The sequence below is a fragment of the Cyprinodon tularosa genome, unplaced genomic scaffold (genome assembly GCF_016077235.1).
Source record: "Cyprinodon tularosa strain WSP-4 unplaced genomic scaffold, ASM1607723v1 ctg58, whole genome shotgun sequence".
NCBI classification, from domain to species: Eukaryota; Metazoa; Chordata; class Actinopteri; order Cyprinodontiformes; family Cyprinodontidae; genus Cyprinodon; species Cyprinodon tularosa.
The window spans coordinates 539,677-563,240 of NW_024039318.1; the positions used below are offsets into that span (position 1 = coordinate 539,677).

The following is a 23,564-nucleotide window of genomic DNA, read 5'->3' on the forward strand; positions in this document are numbered from 1 at the left end:
TTCTGTCATCTGGGTCATGACGGCCACAAAACAGGGTTAAATGCAGTCCATGAAGACATTTTACACATAACCAGGAGTCTTTGTCAATTCTTTCGGCTCGAACTAGAGCTGACAGAATGAGAAAAATGAAATTAATAAAATAATAAAAGAAGTCTTTTTTTGTCCCACAAGGAGAAATTCAGGTGTGTGCAAAACCAAACTTGAAACCAAAAACAGTGTTCAAAAAATAAACTCAACCACAGTAAAGGAAACACCCCCCCCCCCTCACTGAATAAAGATAATGAGTTTAAAAAAAATAAAAAAATCCTTATTCAGATTAAACTGAATTCAGAATAGCACAGGAACTTAAACGAATTAGAAAATCATGTATTTTAGCTGGCAACAATTACATGACAGTTTCTCAAGCTGAATTATTTTAACATTTTCTTTTTTTTAAATCCCAGTTGTAATGTTTCTTAAGCTCAGTTAGATTGATTAAAACATGATCAATAATTTTTTACTATATGAGTGTCCGTCTTAAATCTAATCAGATAGAATAAATACAAAAGGGTTGGGATCAAAAGTGTTTAATCTTAATTCTCCTTATTTTATTCGAGGAATTTCTGTACGCTATAAGAATAGTTACTTCCAGAATTATATTTTTGTCTTTAACGTAATATTTTCTTGTTTTATTTTACCGATGTTAATTATTTAACATCCAAGATTGCATTAGGTCAAACTATATTTCTGCCCATTTACAAAGATATCCTTAACATATAAAAGGGTTGATTAATTTACCATTCCTGGCAAGGTTTTGCTGTTTCCACTTTCTTGCTTTGAAGCTTCCTCTTTTTACTTTTTTCTGCTAACAGCAGAAACTCACATCAGAATGAACGCATGATCTAAATATATATTTAAAAAGGTCTTTTAGCTGGGCATTTGCATTTTAAAAGTTTGAAAGTTTAACGTTTTATGTTCAAAAAGACATTTTGCTGGAAATGAAAATGAACACAAAAGTGAAAAAGTGAATTAAACTCACGTTTTTTCAGAATTAAACGATAAAGCATAAAGGAAACCCATTTTTCTGATTTATATTAGAAATAGTAGCCACAGACCTCTGATTGAAATATACTGTAAGTGAATGTACCTTTATCACAACTATAACTACACATATTTGTTCATTTCAAGAAAACCATTTAATCATTTTCAGAAGTGCATTTAGATTTTATCTAAACATTTATCAGTTTATTTTTTTCATTGTGTCAGTCAGCTGAACAACTTGATTTAAAAATGTGGTCTGTCTATTTTAAAATCATTAGGAAAATGAAAGATATTGCAACACGATCATATTGGTTTGAAACAACATGACATTTCCTTGTAAACAAATATTGCTCTCTTCAATCTGCAGGGCATCAGCAGCTGGGATGAATAGACACTTTTCCTCCAGAGTCGTAGCAGCTGCAAAACATCATAAGAAATGTTCAATGTCACTTTATGGATTAGAATGCTTTTGTCCATCTGCATGTGGTTCTTTCACCAAGATTCATGGAGAAGAGATGTGTTTCTGTCGGGGATGTACCTGCTCCGAGGTGTTACAGATTCAGCTCAGCAGAGAGAGTAGGATCTCTCTGGCGAAAGTGAGTTATCATCAGCCTGCTGGCTTCATTTCCTTTCCTCCACACTGCATCAATGAGAGCTCGGGCCATGTCTGCTCGGGTTTTGTTCTCCTCCAGTATGGAGTCCTTCTCCCCATCATTAATGATGTCGTCCTCCAGGAGATCATCCAGAAGCTGCTTTATTAGTTCTTTGGAGGCCTTGTCCACAAAGCTGGACCTGATGTTTTTAACTGTATCAGCTGGAAAAAAAAAAAAAAAAAATCGTGATCAGTGAAGCCTCCTAATCTACTGATCTTAACCACAGAGGCAGAGGCGTAGCCAGAAAATTCTAATAGGGGTGACCAGTCAATAACCAATGTATATTGAGGGGTGGCTGAAAGGCGTTTGGTTTACAGTTGGAAAAGCATAAAAAAAAATTTAAATAGCAAACACATTTGATATGTTTAACTCCAAGTAACATGCTATTAGTCAAATAATCAGTGTTTAAAAAAACTTAACCTTAAATTTAAGACTGATTACAGGGAACATCAGCCGTTCAACAACTACTTCACAACAGAATGGCACCAGAACCTCAGGGTCAATCTACACTGTTTCAACAGGAACAAGCACATCCATATTTTCTAAATAAAGACAAACTATACTTTCCTGCAGCGTGTGATAACAAATGGATATATTTAAACATTTATGCTGTAAATAAAAGGTAAAGTGGACAAAATTCTTTCAGGTTTCAGTTCTGGGTCAAACATATCTTACATTGTCATTACCTACTTTTATCAAAAATCATTCTGCAAGAAATATAATATTTTAATCAGCTTTTAAGTTATTATTAAATTAATTATCTATGATTTCACTGAAGACTCCTAGATGACTTACAGGGGCACATCATTTCATCTTCACCCCAAGTAATTAAAAATTTTGTTCTGAAAATAGCATGAATTCTGTATCTATCATCTTTAATGTTAGTATATTGCTGTGCATAATTAACTACAGTGTTTCTGTTGTCAAGTAGTTGTTCATATATGAAAAATTGACATGTTAATTAAGTTTAAACATTCCCCTTCACGGTATTACTGCTGCCACTGTCTGTATTAGAGGGACAAAAATGGTAGGGGTGGCCACAGGCCCCCATCTAGCTTCGCCCCTGCACAGAGTAAATTCTTAATAAATCACACAAATCAAATTTAATGTTGACATTTCCTGTATTGCACATGCTATTTTTTAAATAGTTTTAATGTGTATGAAAGTTATATTGAAACCAGAATGTGGTTCTTGCATGAATGGCTTATCAAACATCAGATCAAACGTTTTGATCTAAACCTGTTCCATAGTGAGCCAAACCGAAAACAAGAAAAGAAGGCGAGGAAGTACTTTTAAAATTGAATAAAGTGATAATAATGAGAAGGGAGAAGACTTTTTAAACACACGAACAAAGCTGGTCAACGCAGCGAATTTATGTTTTCTGACTCTTTCCGCTCTGCAGCTGCAGACATCTTGCTTTGAACTTGACTTTCACGCGGTTTTACGCTTTCTGTTCATGGTTATTACTCCAATTATTACACAAGTATAGACTCATCCTTGTGTAATAACTATCCCACCTCCTGATTTGGGGATCATGCTATGTGAGAAATCAGGGAAAAGTCTCCAACCAGGAAATTCGTCTTACCTTCCATTTCTGCAAAACAATGATGGTTTCGAAATGGTCGTCTTAGTTAACTCCACCCAGCACTGTACAGACATTAACCTCTAGAAGTTTACTGCTCATTAGAGCATAGTTCAAGGCTGCTGTACGGATGTACATTGCTATATAGGACTATGCTTATATTTCAAACTTAACATAAAATATTGTATGTAACGTATGTGTACAAAAGAGACTGTCTCATATTTTTCATCACTGCAGTAATTAGTTACAGCTGTACAGTAGGAAGTCAGGCGCATCGGGCATTACGCGCAGCCAGTTCCAAAAGAATCAGGAAGTTTCCAAATAAAATCTGTCACTGTTACACACTCTGAAGGATGGCAGGTGAGAGAAAATACCTTTTTTAAGTTTGAAACTTTATTGGCTGCACAATATGCGGACTAAAAAACTCGGAATAGCAAATGCGTAACTCCTTCCTTTAATCATAATGCCACGTTTTATAGTTTCGGTTTGAGGGCGACGATCCTGAGTGCAACTCTTTAATATTAATGGACGTTTTCAAAATGTAAAAAGCTATTTTTTTTTAATATATATCTGTAACATTTCTCCATGTGGTTGACATAAGCGCCCACAGCCTTTCCTGTCTAATTAAACAGAACTGTTGAATCCCTTAAGGGTTTGGCGCGTTTATAAGCTATTGGCAAAGGCGTAGGTTTGCTTTCAACTTTGGTAAGGGATACTATTGGTCTAATGTTGGTCCTATGCAAAAATATGCATGCTCGTTTTTTTTTTCAGGGTGTTCTTTGTTTAAAGCAGTTTCTTGATACATTTGTACAGTCATTGCCAAAAGTTGATTCAAATGTTAATATTTACAAAGACTACTGCTTCAGTTTTTATAACGTAAAACTGGAGTATAATTTGCATATACTCCAGAATGTTATAAAGAGTGATCAGCGTAACAGCAATTAATTGCAAAGTCAATATTTGCCTAGAAAATGAACTTTATCCCCCAAAACACATCTCAACGTCATTGCAGCACTGCCTTAAAAGGACCAGCTAACATTGTTTCAGTGATTGCTCCAATAACACAGATGTGGGTGGGGATGAGGACAGGGCTGGAGATCAATCTGTCATGATTAAGTAAGAATGACACCACTGGACACTTTAAAAAAAGGTGCTTGGCATCATTGTTTCTCTTCTGTGAACCATGGTTATCTCTAAAGAAACATGTGCAGTCATCATTGCACTGCACAAAAATGAACTAACAGGAAAAGAGAATCGCAGCTAGAAAGATTGCACCTCAGTCAACAATTTATTGCATCATCAAGAACTTCAAGGAGAGGGGTTCCATTGTTGCCAAAAAGGCTCCAGGGTGCCCAAGAAAGACCAGCAAGCGTCAGGACCGTCTCTTAAAATTGTTTCAGCTGTGGGATCAGGCTACCAGCAGGGCAGAGTTTGCTCAGGAATGGCAGCAGGCAGGTGTGAGTGCATCTGCACTCACTGTGAGGCGGAGACTCTTGGAGCAAGGCCTGGTCCCAAGGAGGGCAGCAAAGAAGCCACTTTTCTCCAGGAAAAACATCAGGGACAGACTGATATTCTGCAAAAGGTACAGGGGGTGGACTGCTGAGGACTGGGGTAAAGTCATTTTCTCTGATGAATCCCCTTTCCGATTGTTTGGGACATCTGGAAAACAGCTTGTTCGAAGAACACGAGGTGAGCGCTACCACCAGTCTTGTCTCATGCCAACTGTAAAGCATCCTGAAACCATTCATGTGTGGGGTTGCTTCTCAGCCAAGGGAGTCGCCTCTCTCACAGTCTTACCTAAAAACACAGCTATGAATAAAGAATGGTACCAGAATGTCCTCCCAGAGCAACTTCTCCCAACCGTCCAAGAGCAGTTTGGTGATGAACGATGCCTTTTCCCGCATGATGGGGCACCTTGCCATAAAGCAAAGGTGATAACTAACTGGCTCAGGGAACAAAACATAGAGATTTTGGGTCCATGGCCTGGAAACTCCCCTGATGTTAATCCCATTGAAAACTTCTGGACAAAGGAAAACCTATGAATTCTGACAAAATGCAAGCATCGATTGTGCAAAAAATTGACTGCTATCAGTCAGGATGTGGTCCAGAAGTTGATTGAGAGCATGCCAGGGAGAATTGCAGAGGTCCTGAAGCAGAGGGGTCAACACTGCAAATATTGACTTGCTGCATTAACTCATTCTTACTGTCATTAAAAGCTTTTGTTACTTATAGTATAAATTGCAATAGTATTTCTGTATGTGATGACAACATCTGACATACACACATGAAAACCAGAGGGCAGCAGATCATGTGAAAATATAATATTTGTGTCCTTCTCAATACTTTTGGCCATGACTGTACAACTTTTATAAGCGCTACACACTAGATGCTGTTTATCAATGTTGGAAGCATCACCGGCTCTGATGAATGAGGACTTATGACTTTTTTCCACTTTGAAAAGGTTTGCATTTGAAATTACCAGCGACTAATACAGAAAGTAAATCTGTGCCTATTTAACACAATATATCTAAATATATATGTTATATGTGGATTTATCCTGTTTTTTTTTTTTTTCTTTTGAGATATACAATTGTGCAGAGGTAAAACCCACTGTATCATGAAACAAAGCAAAATAATAGATTAAAGGGACGCAAAATAAATATTTTATTTACATGAGCACTGGAACTGACACTGAGTATTTAGAATATTGATTTCACTCTACAAGACATCTAGGATGTAGTTACTCTATTTAACCCATATCATGTATTTTATCTTGGGCTGACACAATTCATCGGAATAATCGATTATTGAAATTTCAACAAAATTTGTAATTGATTAATTGTTAACTGGAGTATAGAGACTCTAAAACATGTCTTTAGCTCACAGAGTGACCCACTTACAGCAGGAATTATAAATATAGGCATTAAACAAAATATATAAACATTTTTCATAGATCAAAAATGTTTTTGTCTGTCAACATTCTCCATCCAGAACTCCTCTACTGCTGCAACAAAGCTATATTGTAAATTATAAACATGTTGTTCACATCTAATTGTTGGTAGGGACAAGTAGGTTCGTCCAAAATGTTGGTGGGGACATGTCCCTATGGTCCCCATGCAAACCTACGCCCATAGCTATTATATTATATTATATAACTTTTTTATTATTTTTTTTGTTTTTTTTTGTTTACAGGGTTCACATTGTAGAAACAGCATGTAAAATCAGTGATAAAAACTATAAATTAGAGGTCTTCAACAGGGGGTCTGTGACACCTAAGGGGGGCACGGAGGTACTGCATGGGGGTCGCAAAACTTTTGGTTGATTAGACTTTGTTTTTTAAATTCCCCCTGTAATTATATCCACTAATTGAAATGTCTTTAAATACACATTGACATGAATTCAACACACTGTAGTAAACAGATAAATGGAGACAGAATATGTCTTACAGTCACCAATGCACACATTGGTGGTCACAGTTTAATTCCCAATCAGAAATACATTAATAATCCCCGGATTATTAAAGTATTGGATGGAGTCATGTGACAGTTATTCGTGACTATAGGATCAGTTTGATATAACACAATTTCATACAATATATATAATTAGGGGGTCCCCACTCAATCCAGTTTGGGGGCCCTTGGCCTGAAAAACGTTGAAAACCTCTGCTGTACAGTATCAGGAGCTACAGACTGTAAAATTCCCCTTAAGACAAGAAACATAAATGTTCCTTTATGGATTAGGATTTGCAATTTTCCACTATGTCAGAATCACCACTGTTTTATGCCAAAAAATTCCTGTACACCAAAACTCTCAATTGTAGAGCATCCATGCATAAGAAATATGAAAACATTTGCAATATATTTAAAAGTTCGCTTCTTTTCATATTTCAAACCATTTCTCATCAGTGTGCGAGAGGGGAGGTAATTCTCGGGATGGGGTTAGATGAAAATGGGGTCAAGCATGTAGGACGGCCTTACATAAGCAAATTACCAGAATGATTGACAGTTAGGAGGACCACTTATTTTGACGATCCTCCCGGAAAAAGAACATCCTCCACTATACCTTTTAAATACAGTACATATTGAAAATACAAATTAAATTTTCTCATATCAGTAAATCTCTGTATAATTTTCAGAGCAATTTTATAGAACCTTGTAACTTTCAGAAAGCGCCCGATGTATTCATGCATAGAAACACTCTGCTACAAAATCTACACCACTTGTAAAGAACTTCCTCATAAAAATGCCAGAAAAAGTATAAATAAGAACAACTATTTTGAATATTATTTCTTATCTAAGAAATTTTCCTGACACTTTCACTAATAGTGGTTTGAGGTTGAAACTATTGCATTTATCTAAAATTTATAAACTACAAATAATGTCTCTCTTGAGTTTTTTACATCTGCGGAATATCATGCAAATCTCTAAAACAGTGGTGTCCAGATCCGGCAAAAGGTCGGCTACCTTGCATGGTTAAAAGGCATTTCAAGAAAGAGAAACAGCAACAGCGGATTACAAAGCTAAGCTGAGCCAAAAGTGACAAGTAACTAGCATCTTCCTTGAAATGGAATGGAGTAGAAAGTACAATATTTGACTCTGAAATCTAGTGGAGTGAAAGTTATAAGTAAACCCCTCCATAGAAAAAAAGTATTCAAGTAAAGATACTCAAAAAAGTACTTAGCTATAATAATAAAAAAAAAAAAATAGGGTTAGGGAGTGTTGGCTACCCAATCCTTGTGGGTCCTTGATGAATCTTAGCTGTCCCTAGGATTTCGCTCTTCCGAACTGAGATGTCTGATGTTTCTCCAGTGTGGGATAGATAGTTTCTATCTATCTATCTATCTATCTATCTATCTATCTATCTATCTATCTATCTATCTATCTATCTATCTATCTATCTATCTATCTATCTATCTATCTATCTATCTATCTATCTATCTATCTATCTATCTATCTATCTATCTATCTATCTATCTATCTATCTATCTATCTATCTATCTATCTATCTATCTATCTATCTATCTATCTATCTATCTATCTATCTATCTATGTCTGTCTATACATATGTAATCATATGTAATTAATTAAATTAACTTATTATATAATGTTTTATAGTCCTGTGATCTATTTATTAATTTAACTTATGCCTTACGTGGCCCTCAGTAGTCTTCACACCATAATTCTAAAAACAGAGAAAGAAAAGTCATCCCTAGAGCTACTGTATGTGATCTGTTTTTTTGTTATATCTTTCAAAAATTATGTATTTTTGATTTCCCTGATCTGATTGTGTCAGTTTGCATCAATTGTTTCTGTATCTTTCTAATTCCAGATAAGGAACTCCAGAGGGTGAGGAAAGACTTTGTGGACAAAGTGTCAAAAGAAGGCATTAAACAACTCCTGGATGGTCTTTTGGATGATGGTGTATTGAATGATGGGGAAAAAGATTCAGTACTTGAGGAGAATGTTAGCAGAGCAGATAGGGCACGCTGTCTTATTGACATAGTTAAGAAAAAAGGCAATCAAGCTAGCAGAAAGATGATTGCTCAGCTGCAGAGCATAGACCCAACCCTGCACTCTGAGTTGGGTCTATCCAGTGCCCAGCCTCCTCAGCCAGGTGAGACCAATTTACACATTTCCACGAAAGTCCAGACAGGATTTCTGTTTAATTGCAATATTATGATGCCATAAGGAAAACCTGGGGTAATACGGGCTTTAATTTCAGTTCATTTATTATAAAAATAAAACCTTCAGTATTTAAAAAAAACATATTCTTTAGCAAGAGTAATAGGTCTTATTTCTTTCACAAAGTATGGAAAAAGAAAATAAGATGCAATTCAAGTAAGGCAATGTAAGGAAATGTCAACAACACTAGCATCAGGGGGAAAGGATCAGCAAGAAAAAGAGTTTGCTGTTCTGCAATCACAAATCTTAACAGGTGTAGTTTGCTAAATAACACTGGGACAACAACCCTGTTGTTGCATACATTAAATTTATATACCAGCATAAAACGTAGGAGGAATATGTTAGATATAGAGGAGGATTAATGATACTCTGATCCTGTATTTGTTCCAATTAGCCCGGTCAGAGTGCATCATGATCCAGCAGGGGTTTCAATTGGCTTTACACTATTAATTTATAAAATAAAATCATGATTACTTTACCATATAAAAAACTTTGCCCAATAATTAAATAAGATAAATTTAAATATGATTTTATTTTTGTGATATTGTCACTGCATAAAATATGGTTTGGTTTTAAAAAATGTTTCTTTTACAACTCTTTACCAGGGGTTCCAATAGGTGTTTAAGACCCTTTATATGCATATGTTAAAGCAAGTGTGAATGTGTTTTAACAAATGCACTGTAAATGCTTTTTGAAAAAGAGCAATATTGTATTATTTCTCTCCAGTAGGTGCAGTGGCTCAGAACGTATTAGCTCCATCAGTATCCACCGTAGAAGAGTTCTGGAAACTTAAAAAGGATGATTCAAATGTAAGTAATTAATTTACTCACAACTAAAAATATTTGTTCTTCTAAATATATAAAAAGTGCAAAAATATACTTGCAGAAACAACAGAAAAAGTAAGGATATTATGTATAAATGTTTTTTGTATTAAGTCTAGAACCAAATGTTTACATGTTTGGACACATTTTACCAGTTATCCATTTTACTTGGATGTTATTAGTTGGTAACACCTTTTGCATAATGGAAACTATAAATGCTATATACAGAAAAGGGCCAGATGCAATGCCACAGATCCCACCCACCCAAGATATGATTTGTTTGTCCCATTTGAGCTGCACTTTATATAAACTCATCTCATGCGCATATTGCATGTACATAAGGAATGTATTTTAGCTGCTATAGGTGTTACATTTTTCCTCCTGGATCACTTTATCATATTTATTTGTTCCATTCCTTACTTTTAAAATATTTTACTCCTGTATTTGCATATTTTAATGAGTTATTGTGTTCAGTCTGCGTTCTATGTATATGCATTCTGAGCTGAGTGCCTGATCAAAATTGCCATTAATGCTCCTTAATGACAAAGATTCTTAATAAACATCTTAACATCGCCTTTGGTTCTCCAGGTTCCAGTTAATCGTTTTTCTTATTTATCTTTCAGGTCTACCCTGTGACTCAGGACTCCTTTAGGAACCGTGTTGCGCTACTTATCACTAATATGAAGTTTTCTGATGAGAAAATGGACAGAAGAGGGGCAGAGAAAGATGAGGAGAATATGGAAAAACTGCTGTCAAGTCTGGGATATGAGGTGGTGAAATATACAGACCTAACTGGAAAGGTATTTTATTAAAAAAATAATTAAATAAACAGCTTCTTATCTGAATAACGGAGAAATATATCTGAATTTGTGATATTTTTGTCTTCCTTCAGGCGATCAATGATGGTTTGATTCAGTTCGCTAAACATCCTAAATTAAAACAGACCGATAGTGTTTTTGTGGTTATCATGTCCCATGGGAAGCTAGGGAAAATTCTTGGAGTTAACTGGAAAGAGGACAATCCAGATGAATTTCCAATTGACAACATTTTCAAACACTTGGGCTCTGAGAAATGTCCTGCACTAATAAAAAAGCCAAAGATCATCATCATACAGGCCTGCAGAGGAGGTGATTCTGATCAACCTATATAGATCTTTGAACTTATAGATATAAGTCTATTGTGAGTTGAATTAAGAGTTTTACCAGCTTTCCAATCTTTTCATTTTACAGAACAAAGAGGAAGCGTTCTGGTCAGTGACAGTCCAAATGCAGCTGCTGATGTTCCACAACCTGATGACTTTGAAGCAGACAAGATTCAACTTGTACACCAAGAAAAAGACTTTATTTGTCTTCTGTCCTGCACGCCTGGTGGGTTCAAAGCAACACTTTAATGTTTAAACTTTAAATAAACCTGTTCTGATGGTTATAACTGTATTATTTTTTTATTCTTACTCTTCCTCTTCCAGACACCGTGTCATACAGACAACCTGATCGTGGGTCTATCCTCATCCAGTACGTTGTGGAGTCTTTCAGTCCAGATTCATATCAGGATCACATTTTTGATCTCTTCCAAAAGGTATGAAAAAAAAACCCCCAAGACTTTCTCTCCGTTTATCTCTTAGGGCCGGATTTATCAAGATCCAATTTTGCGTGCAGTAATTTGCGCTCGCAAACTGGAATGTTGCGCGAGGGGCTGAACCATGGTTTGCGGGTGATTTAACAAGAGCGATTGCGTAACTGGTGGCAGGTGCAAAACTGTTGGAGACGCCCTATTTAAATGATGGTTTTGCGCGTTTTGTGGTTTGCGGCAAAGTAGTTTGTTGATTGTGCAAACTAGTGCATTAAGAAATTTTATTCTTACAGTGACACCCCCACCCCCTCCAAAAAAAAAAAAAAAAAAAAAATATATATATATATATATATATATATATATATATATATATATATATATATATATATATATATATATATATATATATATATATATATATATATATAAGGTGGTATGTGGCTGAATTTCTACTTCACTGCAGTAAAAAAATAAAATAAAACGCATCCCCGCAGCATTGGCATGTTGCTCCACAGGCGCAAGGATGAGGTCGGAGTTCTCCGTTAGGGCGTCCGAACTACATGGCATTTAAAACGTCGGACAGCACTTCTGAAAAACGAGATTGGGAGATCCCAGATGCAAAAAAGTGCAATGTTGCAAGGAGTTTTGTGATATCTGGTATTGCGTGGGTCCTCCTTGTGGCTGGCTCCAAATCCAATCGGAGTTCCCCCAACAGCTCCAAAATGGCAATGCTGGATAAACGACATGTTTTCATGATCGTTTCCTCGTTCATTCCAAAAATATTCACACGGAGTGAAAAAATGCGTTCTCTGCGTCTCCTTGCTTCATTTCGATGTCTCCTTCTTGCGACAATAACCGCTGCCATGTTACGCATACAGACCATTTGCACCTTCTTTTGAAACGTGTTAAATATAGAGTCAGATACCGTTAGCAAAATTGCTTTCAGGTTTAATAAATCACTTTGCGAGTGCTAAATTAATATATTTACATGTTCTCCTCCCACAAGACGCACTTTTGCGTGTAAACGCCCCATATTGCATATTCATTGCAGAAAAAGTACTAAATGGATAAGAGGCGCTATTTAGCACGTTTTAAAGACCAAATTATTTTAGCACGCTGTTGATAGATCAGTTTGTACATTTTTTAGCGTGCGCAGTGAAATAGCTCACGTTTTTATACACGCAAACCTTTGATAGATCCAGCCCTTAGTGCAGTAACCAGGGGCGTTGCTAGGCACAAAGCTTTACTGGGGCACTGGCCCCCTAGTGCATATGCCCCTCCTTCCATACATAAATACAGACAAGCACACTGCCCAACCCTGATATATTCCAACCAAAATTACCAGTTGAGATATTAATGAGTATAAGATCATATTTGTTTTAACAAACATGAACATTTTCAACATTGCAGCTATAAAAAATAAGACATTACCAACTTTAAAAATAAAAAGTTTCCTTATACACATTCTGAAGTAATCATTAATTTCTAGGTTTCAGGGTTTTAGTTCAGGGGAAATGTTAACTCATCCTGAACTAAGTTTTTCTTTTATTTTTTGAGCATTAAAGTGTACCTCCTATTTTTCATTTTTGCAAAGCGGTCAATCACTTGACTGTGACTCAGCTTAGAAAGCTCTTCCTTTTCAACTGATAAAAAGCAAGATTATGGAGCCTGTCTCGTCCCATTGTGCACCTCAGCCAAGTGTGGAGCTTTCTCAACACACTGAATGACCTTTCACAACTCCATCTGTAGACTGGGATTGTGAGGGAGATCTGGATGACCTGTGTTAGTGTTGGGAATATGATGTTATCAAGCAAGTTGAAAACACACTGCATATCCTTGATGACAAGGCTTTCTTTTTCAACCATAAAAAGCTTTCAAACCATTTTGAATTAAACAAACGTTTTTTTACTCCAAATTTGTGCTGGGGATAGTGGGATAACTTCACTTGTTTAGGACCATCATGCTTTCCCCCTAAGTCACTAATGTCACCTTCTTGTTTGTGGAAGCTGGTTGTTGCATCCTCATCACCTTCATGGTCCTGTCTCTCCTGTCCTTCACCTGTCTCTTGCCTGTCAGTCTCGCCTCCTCCTCCCTTTCCTACTCCAGCACCTTCATTCTCATTCTCTACAGCAAACATAAAAAAAAACGTAAATCTATAATTATGTAAACATCTATCATATTGCTTATAACGTCCCTAATGTAACTGCTTAGCTTAAATCACTAATTCATCACGGGACCTTACCTCCCTCTCTCTCATTTTGTTTTACTGCTTTCCTGTCTCTGCTTCGTGTGAGGAATTTCCTGATATCCATCTACAAACCAGTGCAGTAATTTTCAATTTTCAGTCCTTTCATGTGGTTTCACTGGGAAAATATTAAAATTGACAGGTAAGAAACATTACCAGAACTAAAAATGCGTTGCGGCCGCACAGTGTCCCATCCAAAACAGTTGAGAGCAGTGAGTTAATTTACCTGCAGTTCATGCAGTGACATGCGCTGACGTGGGGGCGCTAATACATCCTCAATTTGGAGTTACCAACACACTTGCTGCGCATTTGAGTAGAAATATACGTCTCCTCCCGTTGGAATTATCTAAATTGATGCATTAAAAAAAATGTAATACTGTTGCAAATATTCATGAGATTTATACTGGGGCACAGCTCATTTATACTGGGGCACGTGCCCCAGTAAATGGGGTCTGGCGACGCCGATGGCAGTAACTAAATTATAAACACAATGTTCTCAGTGAATTTATCTCATATTCCTTAAAAAGGTTTAAATGCTAAATATGAGATTTAACGAGATTTAATGCATTAAATAAAAAATAAATGGATGAAGATTTTAGATTGTGGGACAAAGATACAGAACTCTTATTCCAAACATGCTATACATACGTATTGAAATACAAATATTATTTTGTACTTTTTTGTTTTCACATTTATTAACATAAGTCCTCTAATTGAATTGCATAATTTAAAGAGTCTTTCAGAAGGCAGCCAGAATATCACCAGCATTAAGATCACAATGAAAAAAAGTTTTTTTTTTTTTTTTTTACAATGATGTTGAGGATTTCTTCATAAAAACATCAGCTGAGTATTTCCTACCTTTCCAATTTTACAGGTCATGCGGCGTGTTGAAAGCTTCACGAGCAACAACAAACTTCAGATGCCAACTATTGATAGATGCACGCTGATAAAGAGCTTCTACCTCTTTCCAGGCCTCCTGGGCAACAACAACACCAATCCATAAAACTATATTAGAATCACTGATTCGACTGACTCGTTGCAAACTGCTGGGTTTCCTTAAACATAAAACGTTTAATTAATGTGACTAATAGAATGAATTTATCTGCATTGTCTGCCAAGTATCTATTTGAATCGCATGTACTAGATGCTAAATCTGTGTTTGTGTAGATAAACACACAATTAAGTGAACTCAATTATGTGTATATGTAGCAGCTTTATCTGGCTGCTTTCAAATGGAGGACACCACTCAGACCAGGAATCAGGATCTGCAATTTTATTTCACCACACCTATAGGAGTAGTGGGGGACACAGTCAGTAAACACACACAGGCTGTTAGGTGCTCTCGGTCTCAAAAGCTTCCAGAGTTTTGCCGTGCAGATAGAGCCACGCCACTATCACACTATACAAGTAATTAAAGGCAACCCCCCCCGCCCCCCCCCCCCCCCCCCCCCCCACAACATGTGCCACGGAACAAAAAAACAAAAAATTTAATTTAACACTGATTTTAGATGGAAAGTATTACTCACAGGTTTTGAGAATGTTTACCAAAATGAAAGATTAGAAATTACATAATTTGTAATATGTGCCACATATTGTCACAGCTACATATATCTAAACACACAAGTTCTACATATAGAATAGGATAGATAGGATATATAGGTGATACAACCAACTTTCATGCTAAATATGTTGACTATTTTAAAAGTGGATGTTTAAGTCTCATTAAAATGATTATCGTCTCTAAGAAACAGCGACAGTGACAGAGAGCGACCAAATTATTCCAGCAAAATATGCAAACATATTATGTCTTTTGGTTGCATCGCATGTGTGTTTTTTAAGGTTTATTGTGTTCTGTATCATTTTAGCTGAATATTTAGGGGAAGTTATATTTTGTGGGAAAAAATAAAACATGTTTATCTCTGGTGTGTTGCCATGCCAATCTAATGCATAGAGCTATCAACCATGTTAATCCACTTCAGATAATAAACAGATACATTGATATTTCTTATGGATGCATTAACTCATTGTATGTAAAAAATAAATGCTAAATGAAGGTTAAAACATAGCAATTTACCTTCTAGTTTTACATGTTGCATTTTGGTTTATGTCTGAAGGTAAACTGTGAACATGATTGATTGTGCTTTTTCAGTGTCAACTTCTGGCAGTTTCAATAAACCTTTGGATAAGGATTCTTTGTCTTTGGCGTCTTGATGTACTGTACATGTACAGTTAGCTCCTTGTGTTCAAGGGCCGGATTTATCAAGATCCAATTTTGCGTGCAGTAATTTGCGCTCGCAAACTGGAATTTTGCGCGAGGGGCTGAACCATGGTTTGCGGGTGATTTAACAAGAGCGATTGCGTAACTGGTGGCAGGTGCAAAACTGTTGGAGACGCCCTATTTAAATGATGGTTTTGCGCGTTTTGTGGTTTGCGGCATGGCGAGTTTGGACAGCAGAAAGCGCAAAAGGAAATTCGACCCCATGGAAATGGAGGTATTGGTGGATGAATCCAACAAACATTTAAGTGAGCTACAGCAAAGAAGTGTGACTGTCACACAGAGGAACGCTATATGTGAACAAATCTGTAATAAAGTAAACGCTGTTGGTGAAACCTTGCGAACAGTGGATGAAGTAAAAAGAAGATACCAGGATATTAGAAGGCGAACCAAAGAAAAACTGGCATATAACAAAACATCTGCGAACAAAACAGGAGGGGGCACAGTAGATGAGATGCCTCTGACCAGCATTGAGGAACAAGTACAGCTGACGCTCTGTGAGGAGCAAATCACTGGAATTGCAGCTCCAAAATGGCAATGCTGGATATACGATATGTTTTGATGATCGTTTCCTCGTTCATTCCAAAAATATTCACACGGAGTGAAAAACTGCGTTCTCTGCGTCTCCTTGCTTCATTTCCATGTCTCCTTCTTGCGACAATAACCGCTGCCATGTGTGCGCAATTACGCATACAGACCATTTGCACCTTCTTTTGAAACGTGTTAAATATAGAGTCAGATACCGTTAGCAAAATTGCTTTCAGGTTTGATAAATCACTTTGCGAGTGCTAAATTAATATATTTACATGTTCTCCTCCCACAAGACGCACTTTTGCGTGTAAACGCCCCATATTGCATATTCATAGCAGAAAAAGTACTAAATGGATAAGAGGCGCTATTTAGCACATTTTAAAGACCAAATCCTTTTAGCACGCTGTTGATAGATCAGTTTGTACATTTTTTAGCGTACGCAGTGAAATAGCTCACGTTTTAATACACGCAAACCTTTGATAGATCCGGCCCCAACTGTAAGTTCTTGCATAAAATATTAATCCAGTTAAATAAAAACAACATTGGCCATTGTATTAATATATTCTGATTGTGACAGATACCATTAAAAGGAAGCAGGAAAGTTCTCAGCCCATTTTTATTGTTGACAGAAATAGAGAAACATGGAAGAGAAAATGTCAAGATTTAAGTTTATGTTATCTTAACAAAGTTCTCTGGTGTGGTCTCAGTAACAAAACAAATTAGTCAGGTCCTCAACATGAGTGGCACAAATAAGAGCAGTTTTTGTGCTGCACTGTTTACGGATCCAGTGCAGAACTGCTTAGACTCCTGCATTGGAGAAACCTAACAACTATAGAAACGTATGGTGCAGCACAGAAAGTCAATGGCTCTGGGAAAGATTCAGCTGTTCATTTACACCTTAAGAAAAAAGGACCCACCTTTGAAGACCTTAGGAGGACCGATGGCTTAAAATATGTATAATCCTTAAAAATGGTGTAAATACACAAGAGGATGATTCTGGAGGGCTGTTTCATTTTTTTTTAAAGAGCTGACAGCGATATAAGATATTTAATTAAAATGAGAATTCAGAAAATAGATGGAAGTACTGTCATAGATTCATAAAATGTGTATTCTGTTATAGAAGCTGTTAATCATTCAATTCTAAAAAAAAAAAAAATAATAATAATAAAAAAGAAAGAAAAAACACGAAGAACATAGCACCAGGAGGGTCAACAGAAAGTGATTTAGTTTCATAAAACTAAATGTAAAGTTTTCAGAGTTTTATGAAAATAGAAAATGCAAATATGCGTGTTTAGAATGTTGTGGGGCACTCTACTGCAGGAGGGACTGATGCATTTCTCAAAACAGATGGAATTTTGAGTAAAAGTACATATTTGGAAAATATCAGCCAGAAACGTATAGCCATGGCACAAAATGAATCTCTAAATATTGTAATAATTTTACATATTTAGCTCGAAAGTTTGAAATAACTGTTGCAAAGCCCTGACTTCTGCCCCAGAAAATCTTTGGTCTGAGCTGAAAATGTGTGTGATAGAGCCAGAGCCCCTCTCCATCTGTTTTATTTATGAATTGAAATTTAAAACTGATCGTTTGTAATAAAAACTAATTCACAATTTACATCACATGTAGTTATGACGAGTTCGTTCTTTGTATGTCAAAATAAGTCATGGGTCATACATATTAAACAGTCTATCAGACTATTTACTTTTCTTACCGCACTTATATGTTACTACAAGGCTATGCTAGGAAATTATTCACATCTTAACCATCGTAAATGCCTTTGTTAAAGCAGTAGTGCCAGTAAATCACCAATAAGTGTCAGTTTTGTGATGTTATCAAATAAGATAAAAGTTGTAAGCTATTGCATTTTGCAGAATATCTTAATTTAATGGTTTGATTAAATTGAATAATCTAATAAGTGGTCAAATGTAAAAAGAACAAAAGTTGCAATGAGAGAAACTGTGCTGTAGTGGTAAAGTTAAGATGTTTATTTTCATGGATAAGCATCACCTCTCTTCAATTTTTGCATATTCAACCCTCACCAGCTCAGCTTCTGGTTTGGATTATTTAGCAGTTTTCCCCACTGGCCAGGACGATTCTCTGAACGCTGTACTGTGTAAGTGCACTTAAATAAGCAATCTTTAAATAACTTGATCCTTATGCTTGAACCAAGACCACATTTTTTCCCCCATTTATTTACTGAGCTGCTCAGACAGCGAAGGAAAACTGAACTGGGTGAACAAATAATCGTCTAATCGCCCCTTCTTCTGGAGACAATATTCCAATGTGATTAGGTATAGGAACAACAGACAAACATGAACCCTTAAAACTATATAGAGACCATTTAGAAACTGCCCAGCAGTAAATTATAATAAATGAAACTAGCAGGATTTACTGAGGAAACCATTTAGCATTTGTGGAGCATGGGATAATCTTCTTCCTTCTAGTATCTTAGGCTTCCATCACTGCAGAAACAAACACGGCTTGACAGCAACATCACAAGCTTTGGAGAAATAATAAAATGTATACGATGAAAGACAACTGTTTGAGATTTTAATATACTTGGTTTGTTCCTGAAATGTATATTGTGCATTTAATTAAAATGCATTTTATGCTTTCTTTCAATGTCCGCTTTCAGATTTAGATTTTGAAATAGAAAACTTACCTTTAAAAATGCTTTCTCCAGTTTTAATGAGGCAAAGTCCTCAATAATGTTTTCAAAACCCAGAGAGGTTGTAAATCCATTCTCCATTGCCAACAGTAAAAATGCATTCAGTTTCTTTTCTGTAATTGTTGCAGAAAAATATGCAGTAGTGTTGTAACTCGCTCCAGGGCCTCTGGCTCTGATAATAGCAGGTTGAAAGCAGTCAGATGGCTGCCCGACAAAAACTTCTAAAAAGCCACCCGCTGCCTCTTCTTTTGCTCCTCTTCTTCTTGTTTCTTTTTACGTTTTGATGCACATGAAAGAATTTTCAATATTAAACCTGCTCCTGCCTACTAGCCTAACTGTCCCTCCCTGACTGGTTTTAAAGTAACGTAAATTATCTAACGCAAGTTATATTATGTAAAGAAACTTTAAGATAAATTATATATATATATATTCTTAGTTTTGTCCCTCTGTCTGCCCGCATGCCAGTGGGGGCCACCCTTAGCCAATCAGTGGATACCCCTGTGGCCACCTCTACCAGGTGATCCCATGTGTAATAATTTACAAGCTCCTTCCCTCTAAAACAGACTGCGGCAGCAGTCATACTTTCACGTGGAATGTTTTAACCAATTTTTAATTTTTAATTTATATATATTAACAATGAACTGACAAAATATATATATATATTATTACTTACATCAATATACTACAGTAAAACATGATAAATGTAGAATTGATCCTCTTTTTAGAACTAGATTACATGTTTTAAGGGCTGAAGAGAAAGTTATGTGTCTCTAGAAGAACTTAATTGCAATCAGAGATAAATATCAACTAAATCAATCTAATGTATGTATTAGTATATTTTAATATTAATATTATGATGAGCAATTATTATGATAAAAGTATAGTTGACCAATTTTCTCCAGAAATGTATGTAAGAAATGACAATGGATAATAATGTATTTTTATAATTATTACAGGCTGGAAAATAAAGAGTTTTTCAAATGCATAATCAAAATATAAATGTTATTATAACATTCGTGCCCATACTAAGTTGTTTTCTTCTTTGCTTTTTATAAGATTCTGATTGACAAATTACAACATGCTTGCTTGCTTTTAGATTCCAAGTAAGAAAAACAAAAACACTTCTATTTTCATTTTCAAATACAATAGGAGGCTTATTTACATGACAGTTTTGTTAGGAATAATATAATCTTTATTAAATAAACCCAAAATGCATGAAAATTTAAATACAACATTTAACAAATTAGTCAAGCAAGTAAAACACTTTTAATGATTTTCTACATTAAATACTCCTTTATATTCATGAATAGCTTAGTTGGCATCATTTCAATCCCAAATGTCAACCGTTTCAGTGAAGAATCTGACAAGGTTAGTCTAGCTTAACGAGATTCCAACCGATTACTTAGAACTCATGTTATCAGATGGCTTTTAAAACACTTCCTCTATATGCACATACACATCTTAAGATCTCAGGAGACAGGATACTGAACCTCTGAGGGATGGCTGGTAAATCCTCATTAATCACAGTTCACATCAATTAATGTCCTTGTTTGTATTTTTAAATTCAGTGTTTCTCTGCAGACAAGGAGCTTTCCAGAGTGAGAGGGAGATTTGTGGAAAAAGTCTCAAAACCTCTAATTAAGCAGCTGCTGGATGACCTTTTGGAAGATCGTCTGCTGAACGATGGGGAAACAGACTCTGTGCTTGAGGACTGCTCCGGGAAAGCAGACATGGCTCGCTGCCTCATCGACATGGTGAGGAAAAAAGGGGACAAAGCCAGCAGGAGGATGATTGAACATCTTGAAAAAAGAGATCCTACACTTCACTCTGAACTTGGCCTCAACTCTAAACCAATGGCAGGTCAGATCAAAGTAAAATAATTTGTAGTTTAATGCTTAAATAAACATAATTTGTCTATTGTGATAACAGAAATGTTTTTTTTTTCAGTTCCAGCTCATCAGAATCAGCCCTCCTGGTCAAACACACTTGTCACCACGACCGACTCCTTCTACAACGAAAAACGCAATTCTAAAGATGTAATTTCTTTCATTTAAAAAGTCTTTAATTGCCTCCTAACTCTTTTAACTACTGTGATCACACAATGTTGACTATATTCACTAACAGAGGGCGTTTAAATAAAAAATAGCAAATTTCAAAGTGCACATACATCAAAAATGTAACAATTTTATCAGGCTTTTTTTGTACCTCCTTTAATTTTTCAGGTCTACAGCGTGTCAGAGAGTTCCCTAAGAAGCCGCGTGGCTCTTTTAATCACTAACAAAAATTTTAAAAATCCAAGATTAACCAGAAAGGGAGCTGAGAGAGATGAGGAGAACATGGAGAAACTGCTCCTATCCATGAAATACGAAGTGGTGAAGCACAACGACCTCACTGCACAGGTAACGAGAGCCTCCTTCTTTCCCCATTTCATAGTTATCAGGATTAAAGTTATTTTCTGCTGATAATGCATTAATCTTTATTAATGGATATAGCATCTGTTATTTTATGTCTTACTTTGAAATGAGACAAAAGTTAGAATAAGTGATTAAATAAAATATTTTTGTTCCATGATCACTAAATATAATGTTTCCTCATGCAAAGCTGGTATGGAGACATTAAACAAAAGCTTCGTAGCACAAGGATGCACAAAAAAAAAATAATGTAACTAATTATTTGAATGGAGTAAAAATATTTTTTTTTACATAATGTAGGAAATTAAAAGTGATACAAATAGTTTTGTAAGGCACTGTTCCTCTAATGACAGATGAGCACATTGCATGTCAACTCTACTGTCACGGCAACATGTCTGCAGGAAACAGGAAAACAGAAAAAAAAATGTTGTTTTTTTTGTTGATTGAAGAACCTGCTCTTAAGATTGAAAGATGACTTTAAAGTCTGGAAGTTATTACTGCATATCTGCTGAGAGAAAATACTCACCGGTTGTAAGTGGGCATGTAGGTAATGACAGGATATTTTAGTTTTTATAATAAGATATACATTTCTGTAGAAGCTGGTTTGTTTAATCAGAACATATGTTATCCATAGATATCTTGTATGTTCTCATTATGTGGTGACTTGAAATTTCTCCATTTCCTTACAGGGGATGAAGAAAGCTCTGGAGGATTTCAAAGAGCATCGAAAGCTCAGAGACACAGACAGTGTGTTTGTGGTAATCATGTCTCACGGAAAACGGGAATTTGTTCTTGGTGTTGACCACAGTGAGAAACAGCCAGATGAATTCCCTGTTGATGACATCTACAAATACCTGGGTCCACAGGAGTGCCCTGCCTTGAGGGACAAACCAAAGGTCATAATCATCCAGGCCTGCAGAGGAGGTAGCTACTACCTGACCTGGGTTAGGAGCTCCACTTTGGACTTCATCCAGATTTAATTTGTACTTCTTTCTGTTCCAGCTTCTGGGGGGTCTGTGATTGTTAGCGACAGTGCTTCAGCTGAGGTGGTCTCAGATGATGTGTCACAAGTGCCTGCTAATTTGGGCAACATTGTTGACGATGCAATCAAATACGTTCACAAAGAAAAGGACTTCATTTCCCTCCTCTCCAGCACTCCTGGTGCGTTGCTAACTGAAATTTGTTGTTTTCAGAACTTAGCCTAACCTTTGAAAGATAACTGTGGGTTTTTGCAGACACTGTTTCCTACAGAAGAGAGGATTTGGGTTCCTTCCTGATACAGTACATTGTTGAAGTATTCAAGACCTGTTCCCATCAGGACGACATTGATGAACTTTTCAGAAAGGTAAAAGTTTTAGTACGAAAGTAGATTAAACACCAGAATAAACAAAACACCTAAAGCAATTAGTCATTATCTCCATTTTTTATTGACCTCTGCAGGTCATGCAGCGCTTTGAAGAGTTTCCTGATGAAACCAAAAGACAAATGCCAACCAAAGACCGATGCACTCTCACCAGGCGCTTCTACCTTTTTCCTGGTCAGTGAGGCAGCATAAAAGTTCGGTAAACCCATCAGTTGTTTAGCTAACAATGCTAAGTATTCTTGCTGTTTGAGAAAAACAAAACAAAGAAAAAAAACCCAACACCTTTTTAAACTAATAAAACCCCTCTAAAAGACACTAAACATAATATCCTTTAAAATTCAGTGAGAAAAAAGGCCAATGCGGGGCTAACTTCTATTCTGAAATCATTTAGGCTGGAGTGAATGGGGTATTTTTTAAAGGAGAATACATGTACTTAAATTTGATTTGATATCATTTGGAAAGTTATCTTTTTCTACTGTTGTTAAAATAACGAATAAAAATGTGAAGAAAAACGTGGTCTGGTCCTATTTTCCAGTTATTCATTTGTGTATTTACTTTTATTGCCACATGTTTATAACAACAGCAAAGTAGCAGAGTGAAACTTAATTTAAATTAGTGGTGGGCTGTTATCGGCAGTAACACTTCCAAGCTGTGTAGGCATACTGTAAAATCAACACATTGAATGTGACATGCTGATATAGATGCAGCTATAAGCACAATTTTATCAGCATGGCTGATGGGG

The 23,564-nt window shown here is 36.1% G+C and overlaps 2 protein-coding genes across 2 annotated transcripts; one reads left to right on the forward strand and one right to left on the reverse strand.

Moving 5' to 3' along the window:
- Positions 1-1,033: 1,033 nt before the first annotated feature.
- Positions 1,034-3,498, reverse strand: LOC119797344 (caspase-1-like). The gene is made up of 3 exons (XM_038306391.1): positions 3,259-3,498; positions 1,559-1,834; positions 1,034-1,437 (listed from the first exon to the last, which is right to left on the reverse strand). Exons 1-2 carry the CDS (start codon positions 3,263-3,265, stop codon positions 1,572-1,574), a joined length of 270 nt encoding a protein of 89 aa, XP_038162319.1. The 5' UTR covers positions 3,266-3,498; the 3' UTR covers positions 1,034-1,437; positions 1,559-1,571.
- On the forward strand, positions 3,336-23,305 carry LOC119797316 (caspase-1-like). The gene is made up of 15 exons (XM_038306351.1): positions 3,336-3,615; positions 8,584-8,868; positions 9,663-9,745; positions 10,381-10,557; positions 10,650-10,884; positions 10,987-11,124; positions 11,223-11,332; positions 14,446-14,569; positions 20,630-20,908; positions 20,996-21,084; positions 21,271-21,447; positions 22,149-22,383; positions 22,462-22,620; positions 22,695-22,804; positions 22,900-23,305. Exons 1-15 carry the CDS (start codon positions 3,609-3,611, stop codon positions 23,002-23,004), a joined length of 2,313 nt encoding a protein of 770 aa, XP_038162279.1. The 5' UTR covers positions 3,336-3,608; the 3' UTR covers positions 23,005-23,305.
- The last annotated feature ends 259 nt before the right edge of the window (positions 23,306-23,564 follow it).

Bases quoted from the DNA above. Each gene is read 5' to 3' on its own strand.
- LOC119797316 (XM_038306351.1), top strand. The intron at 10,558-10,649 runs GTATTTTATTAA...GTCTTCCTTCAG, and splicing joins ATACAGACCTAACTGGAAAG to GCGATCAATGATGGTTTGAT. The intron at 11,125-11,222 runs GTGGGTTCAAAG...TTCCTCTTCCAG, and splicing joins TCTTCTGTCCTGCACGCCTG to ACACCGTGTCATACAGACAA.